This window comes from Heterodontus francisci, chromosome 34, assembly GCF_036365525.1.
Source record: "Heterodontus francisci isolate sHetFra1 chromosome 34, sHetFra1.hap1, whole genome shotgun sequence".
Taxonomy (NCBI): Eukaryota; Metazoa; Chordata; class Chondrichthyes; order Heterodontiformes; family Heterodontidae; genus Heterodontus; species Heterodontus francisci.
Genome location: NC_090404.1, coordinates 22,913,754 through 22,921,467, shown reverse-complemented (window position 1 = coordinate 22,921,467; position 7,714 = coordinate 22,913,754). Strand labels below are relative to the sequence as shown.

At 39.4% G+C, this 7,714-nt stretch overlaps 1 protein-coding gene across 1 annotated transcript; it reads left to right on the top strand.

Annotated features, from left to right (window-relative positions):
• LOC137348898 (probable G-protein coupled receptor 139) lies at positions 1 to 3,425 on the top strand. Its single transcript, XM_068014126.1, has 2 exons — positions 1 to 70; positions 2,518 to 3,425. The coding sequence occupies exons 1-2, from the start codon at positions 1 to 3 to the stop codon at positions 3,423 to 3,425; spliced, it is 978 nt and encodes a 325-aa protein (XP_067870227.1).
• Positions 3,426 to 7,714: the final 4,289 nt, after the last annotated feature.

Sequence of the window (7,714 nt, the reverse complement as noted above, 5' to 3'; positions counted from 1 at the left end):
ATGCATGGATCAGCAAAAGGTCTGGTGTTCGCCATTTACTATCCGATCCTTGCAGCTGTCGGGGTTCCAGGTAAACTATTGTACTTAGATATTAATTACGGAAATCATTGATTACCTTTGTCAGTGCTCTTGTTTGCCACTCGTGTTTGTCCATGTTTTGGATGCATTTTCTCCCGTTTAATGGGATATTTTTTTCCACTTTAATGTGAAGATTTCTTCCCTTCAATTGATATAATTTCTCCTATTTACAGTACCATTTTCCACATTAATAGTATTATTTATACATTTTAATTATATAATTCATTCCATTTACTGATATAGTTTATCGTCATTGATGATGTAATTTCTCTCCTTTCGAATATCACTTTCCACTGTGGTGACACAATTTCTCCCCATTTGCAGTATCATTTTCCCATGAACTGGTGTAATGTTTAAACAAATAATTTAATCTTGCATCTAACTGTATAAGTTTTCCCCTTTGCTTTTGCCATTTCATATTGTAAATGTAGATCTATTGTGTAATTGTTACAAAGGTGAATTACCAAACTATACTCACAATGTAAATTTATTTATATTATGTTGTTGACATTTTTATGGTATGGGAATTATCACACTGTTCTCAGGGTATTAATGCGGTTCTATTGTGTTACTAACACGGTTTCTGTGGGTGAATTATTACTCTATCATCACGGGGTAAATGTAGTTCGACTGTGTTGCTGGCACTGTTACTGTGGGTGAGTTATAATACTGTTATCAGAGGTTAAATGTAATTCTATTGTGTTGCTGGCACTGCTTCAGCTATTGCAGTGTAAAAGTATTTCTTTTGTACTATTGATACTGTTACAGTGGGTGAATTATCAAACTGTTATCATGGTGTAAATGAATTTCTATTGTGCTATTGATACTGTCCCTCTGGGTAGATTACTACACTGTTATTACTTTGTAAATTGAGTTCTGTTTTGCTCTTGCCATTGTCACTGTGGGTGAATTATCATTGTGACCACAGTGTACATCGAAGTCTACTGTGTTAATGACATTGACAGCGGTTGTCTGATTTTCACAAATGAATCACTGAATGAAATTATTCAACAATTAAATAATTCCTGACTGAATTTAATCATTTAATTCATTGAAGGGAAATTATTCAGCATCGAATTGTTGACAGAAATATAAGCAATGTAACAAGTGGCCGTTTTATGAATGAATTTGCACTTACCCTAAACTCACAGCGCTCAGTGTTTCTGCTCTCAGATCCTTACTCTCACTGCTTGCGCCCGGCTCTCCTCTGGTACATTAGCTGCAGCTGACTGTTCTCCAGTGACTACTATTGACTCCGAATGTTCCTTCTGCTCCAAACCGCTGGCAAAGTTCTGGTTTCTTCCCCTTTTCAATCTTTTCTCCACATTTTGCGAGGCTGTATAACTGGTGGCATCTCTCACATTTGAGCCAAAAAGTTTTAATTTCAATACCCACTATAGGATTAAACTGACTGTGCAGCGCAGTACTGAGGAAGTGCTGCATTGTGGGAAGGTCCTTTCCTCAAATAAGGCGTCATAATCTATTATACCAATAAAATAAATATTCAGCGAATCCTATAAACCTAAAATAAACTGAAAAAAAAATAAACTGCTGGAAATAGTCAATAGCTCTGGCAGCATTGTGGAGAGAGAAGCAGAGTTAATGTTTCAGGTCTCCGAACCTTCACCAGAACTCTGATGAAAGGTCACAGACCTGAAACGTTAAATGTGATTCTCCCCACAGATGCTGCCGGACCTAATGAGGATTTACAACGCTTTCTGTTTGTATCCTCTCATGTTGATCGAGACGGGAGTACCCAGGTGAGTAACAGGAGAAGAGATTGGATCTATCATTGCGTCTTCAACAACATTCCCTCTGCAAAGTCAGACAACACTAATTGTGCATTCGATTCTCTGTGTCTGTGGATTATTTCAAAAAAAGTACTCAGTCGAATTTTCCAACACTGAATCATTTTTCATCAATTCGTTGGACAAGGGCGTTTTCGGTCCTCAGCGGGATATAATCTGGTTTAAATGCAAGTTTGTCCGACTTTCCTGTTAGTTTCATGTCGGTTATTGTATTACTTATCATCTTAAATATCTTGTAGAATATCTTAATGATATTATTTTTCTTGTCTTTTTGATGTTCCCATTTTGGTTTCAATTGGTTTTCAATGCCTTCTTGTTCTCCATTATGTTTGATTGTATTAGAGTTATGCAGCACAGAAACAGGTCCTTCGGCCCATCATGAATTATTGTACATTCTGATGTTATTCACCTGTCTGATTTTTAATCCAGAGAATTACTTTAAGCACAGAAACAAGAGCCCAGAGGTTAAGCAATAGTTTCCAATTCAGGATCAGGTGTCAAAGCTGCGAATTTCACACAGAGTACTATAAAACGGTTGATTTTGTTCTGAGTCAGACCAGTAATTTTCCTATTTTCTCTCGCCCGCACACATACGCTCACCTTTTTCTTAGTCTCTCTCTCTCTATTACAGCTAACTTGGCAGTGATTGTGATCCTGTCCCGAGGAAGATGCGGCCTCTCCAGATGTATCACATACTACCTGGTGTCCATGGCAGTGACGGATCTCCTGCTCATGATCACCGCTGTGATATTAAACCGGATTGCTGGTATTTATTTCCCAGTCAGTCTTCTGTCCATCACACCAGTATGCAGTCTCCATATTGCCCTAAACTATGCGGTCATAGACAGTTCTGTTTGGTTAATGGTCGCGTTCACTGTTGATCGATTTGTGGCCATTTGTTGCCAGAAGCTGAAAATAAAATATTGCACTGTGAAAATGGCAGCATGTCTCATAGGAACGGTGTCTATACTGAGCTTTTTAAAAAATATCTTCTTGTATTTTATATATGATCCTTTATATATAATTAACAATATACCCTGGTTCTGCAGCATGAATTCAGTATATTATACATCACCTGCATGGATTGCATATGACTGGATTCACCGCATTTTAACTCCGTGTCTCCCATTCGTTCTGATTTTCTTGCTAAATGCTCTGACTGTCAGACACATTCTAGTGGCCAGTAGAGCACGCAGGAGACTCCGGGTCCAGAACAATGGAGAGACTCAAAGTGACCCAGAGATGGAGAAGCGGAGAAAGTCCATCGTTTTACTCTTTGCCATCTCGGGCAGTTTCATCCTGTTATATTTGCTTCCTCTTGTAAATTTCCTTTATATCCGAATTGCAAATCTTAATTATTTTTCCGGTTCCAATTTCAAGCAATCAAACTTTATTCTGGACCAAACCGGATTTGTGTTTCAGTTTTTGAGTTCCTGTGTCAATCCATTTATTTATGCAGGGACCCAGAGTAAATTCAGAGACGAGTTAAAGTATGGAGTGAAATATCCACTGAGTCTAATTGTTAAATTGTTTAAGTGATGAGAAAAGTACAATCCTGAATTAATTGCACATTATATTTCATCCATTGCTGTTCTTGTGTATGTCACTCAAGGTCTCCCTCCTGGAAAAATAGTCACTCACTTTGACTTCCTTGCCCATAGAGTGAATTGGAGAATTTATAAGCAACGCCGCATCACTGCACAATTCCGTGTTGCAAGATGATCTTGTTTAGTTTCCTGTTCTCTTCCCTGCACTAACTCAAGCTTGGTACATTTCCATCAATCCCAAGGTGGAGTATCGCTGCATTCATGTGGGAGACAGAGAGTCTGACCTCTGATCTGTTATTATATATCAAGGTTAACTGTTCAATGAAGGGACATCACTATCCCTGGGGAATTATGGTAAGTAGTTGGGTTTAAGGGTAGGATGGACCCTGAAATGGAATCGTGTAATGCCCCATGCATTGTTGTCCAATCCATAGGCGTCACCTCACAGCCACATTCTTGTCTCCATAAACATAGGAACAGAGGAAATTCTGGAGGAGAAAAGACAAATTATTGCCTAGTTCACTTTTCACTCTTTTCACTGACCTCGAAGACAACAGCCCTGCGTCTCCAAACAAAATAAAATTATTCAAACAAAAGTGCCCCTTTTTAAAAACGGATACTAACAATAAACACTCAAATCACATAAAAACGTTATAAAATTAAATCAGGATATTATCTTCACTTTCGATTAGAGATTCCATTCACTTTGCCTTCTACCATCCTGGTAGTCCCATGAAACAATGTTAATAGAGTTTTTGACTAATCATAGCAACCGCTATAAACTTGCCTACAACAGAGCTAGACGTGAGTTGAGCAAGACCCCAGTGGTGGAGAGCTTTAGGAAGCATATTTACAAAGTCGTCTGCACCTCACAAGCAATGTTACACTATCACATGACATGTTTAAAATCTCTGGCATACCGTATCCCAAAATGGCATCCTATGAATGAAATCTATCTAATTTGCATTGTAAGAATCAATATTAACTGCTTCCACCTTAGTAATGGGGATTCTGCTCCATTGATCGACAACTCAATGAAGTATTGTTTTCGTAGATTGGCTTTGAAGTTACCCCCTGCAGCCTGTGACCTCTGCTTCTGCTTTTAAGGAAAACGTGTCGAGCTCTACATCATCACTCCCTTTAGAACCTGGAAAACAGAAATTATACCACCCCTCGATCTTCCCATTCCAATGAGCGTATACATATACATACATAATCGTTCCCCTCAGTCCAATCTAATCTATCCCATTAATCATTCTCAGTACTCTCTTTGAAGTCCGTTCTGTAGTGTCACAGAACTTTTCTTTCCTCCTCTGTTTAAAACCGTGTTCCTTTAAGACTGAGCAAAGTGTGCCAGCAGCTGCACCTGTTTCCTCGGCCACAGCAGGAGAGAGAGATGGTCACATGGTGTACTGTAACTTTTAACTGTGGATAAAGACTGGCTTCAACCAGTTTGAACTGGAGTCCAGCGAAGCATTCTCTGAAGGAAGAAGCTGTACATCTCTCTTAGCAGGAAAATCTACATTTATCTTCAGGATCTGTATTGCCTAAGGAGAGAAAAAAAGAACATTTGCCTTCAAGAGGGACTCTCTGTCCTTTGTTTGTGTTTACTGGAATTCTCAGTAAATTGTCTACTGAAAAACTACCAATTTTAGAATCTAAATATACCTATGACTATACTAATTGTTAAATGAAGAGTGTGACGCCTGCTGCAACTGAAGTGCTTTGAATGCCTATCTGTTAAAAGACTATTTCGTCGAATTCGCCTGGAGACTTCGAATGGCATCTGATTGTTCGAATCTGGGACACCCCACCAACCAGGAACGTAACTCACCAGGACTTAAAATGCAGCTATTTATTTTATTCCTAAGAAATACTATTTTTAGAACTGGTTAGCTGTTGATTTTTGAGCACATCTGTGTGTGGGTGCATTCTTTGTAGGACATGCCATATATGCCAAATGGTGGGAAAACGGCAAACCACCATAAAATCGGCACCACTAGCTCCCATACCAGTGATTGAGGAAACATTTAGCAGGGTATTGGGAAACTGTGTAGGAAACTTGTCGGAAACAAAAGTGGGACATCAATAAATACTTACTATCATGGATATGGCTACTCAATTTCCAGAGGCAATTCCTTTGAGGACAATTACTGCTAAGATAAGAGGAGAAATGTTAACCCAATTCTTTACGAGATATGGTTTACCACTTGAAGTTCAATCGGATCAAGGTTCTTTTTCATGTCTAAGATATTTCAAGAAGTCCTGGGCAGTTTGGGTATCAGACTATTAAAATCTTCAGCATATCACCCACAGTCAGAGGGAGCTTTAGAGAGGTACCACTACACTCTCAAAGAAATAATTAGCTCAAACTGTCACAAGCATCCGCATGACTGGGATAAAGGACGAAACTTTATTTTATTTGCCACCAGAGACTCACCAAATGAGTCTACAGGCTTCAGTCAATTCGAACTGGTTTACAGATGTGAGGTAAGAGGTCCTCAAAAACTCATAAAAGACAGATTCTTCGAACAATGGAATGCATTTGCGATATGAGACTATGTATCTGTGTTCTTAGAAAGGCTCACAAAAGCTTCTGGTGAGGCTCAGGAATACCTTTGAAGCATCCCAAGTCAATATGAGCAAAATGGGCAGACGTGAATGCAAACATCCGCAATTTTCATCCAGGAAATGAAGTTTTGGTGTTGTTACCGTTACAAGGGGAGCCATTAAAACGCGGTATAGACGCCCATAGAAAGAGATTTAAAGAACGGGTACGGTAGATTACTTGATTGTCATCCGTGATCATGGGAAGAAGAACCGTTTGTGTCACATCAATTTGTTAAAGCAATATTACCGCAGGGAGGGGGATCAGCCTCCTATGTCAGGTAATCACGACTGTTGAGAAGGAAAAGGCTAGTGAGGACGAGACAAAAGGAGGCCTGGACAATTCGAAGATTGAACGTCCAACTATCAGGTTAGCGAACACATAATGTCGAAGAAAATTGGACATCATGCTTTTGCACTTAGAAGCAAAACAAGGTGAACACCTAAGCAGGCTTTTAACAACATTTGAAAGAGTTTGTATGGGTAAACCAGAATGCACAGCCTTAAATAAACATGATTTGGATATAGGGGAATCGTTCCTTTAACGTAAAATCCTTACCACTTAAATCCAGACAAACAGGCCCAAGTAAAAGTAAAAATGCAATACTTGCTGGAAAACAACTTGATCGAACCTAGTCAAAGCAGATGGAGTTCACCAATAATCTAGTACCTAAACCTGATGGATCAGCCTGGTTTTGTATAGACTACAGAAAAGTTACTGCAGTAACAAAGGCAGACTCCTGCCCAATTCTGCATTTAGAAGACTGTATCGGCAGAGTGGGTAGTGCTAGGTTTCTTACCAAGATCGACCTGTTAAATGGGTATTGGCAAGTTCCATTGACTCCTCGAGTCAAAGGGATATCTTCTTTTGTAACACCTGCTGGTCTTTATCAGTGCCGGGTGATGCCATTCAGGCTAAAAGATGCCCCAGCCACTTCTCAAAGATTAATGAATCAGGTGGTAGCCAGAGTTACCAACTGTGTAGTGTATCTCGATGATACCCTAATATACAGTAACACTTGGCAAGAACACTTAAACCAGCTCCAAATTCTGTTTAAAAAAACTACAAGCAGCAGACTTAGTGATAAATCTGGGAAAAAGCGAATTCAGAAAAACAAGAGTAACTTATCTCGAAGACAGAGTGGGAAAAGGGCAAGTGTTGCCAAAAAATGGTAAAGGTACAGGCCTTCATAGAGTTCCCTATCCCTAAATCTAAACATGATATAATGAAGGTTTTAGGGATGTGCGTTTTTTTACAAAAAAATTGTATGGAATTTTAATACAGTGGCTGTTCCATTAACCCATTTGCTGCAAGAAAGGAAAACAAACTGGTATGATCAGATGAATGCCAGGCAGTTTTTGAAAAGTGAAAGGCAATTTTAACTAAGTAATTCAGAACTTTCCATGCCCTAGCCAAGTTGTTCCAGTACAGCCACAACACTGGCATCTACTCGACAATATGGCAAATTTCCCAGGTATTCCCTGTGCACAAAAAGCAGAACAAATCCAAACCATCCAATTACCGCCCCATCAGTCTATTGTCGATCATCAGTGCAATGATGGAAGGTGTCATTGTCAATGTTATCAAGAGGCACTTGCTGAGCAATAACTTGCTCAGTGACGCTCAGTTCGGGCTCCACCAAGGCCTCTCAGCTCCAGAGCTCAATACAGCCT

What these genes read in the sequence shown, in the direction of transcription:
- LOC137348898 (XM_068014126.1), top strand. Translation starts at nt 1, where the DNA reads ATGCATGGATCAGCAAAAGGTCTGGTGTTCGCCATTTACTATCCGATC. An exon ending in TGCAGCTGTCGGGGTTCCAG is followed by an intron (nt 71 to 2,517) that starts GTAAACTATTGT and finishes TCTCTATTACAG; the next exon opens with CTAACTTGGCAGTGATTGTG.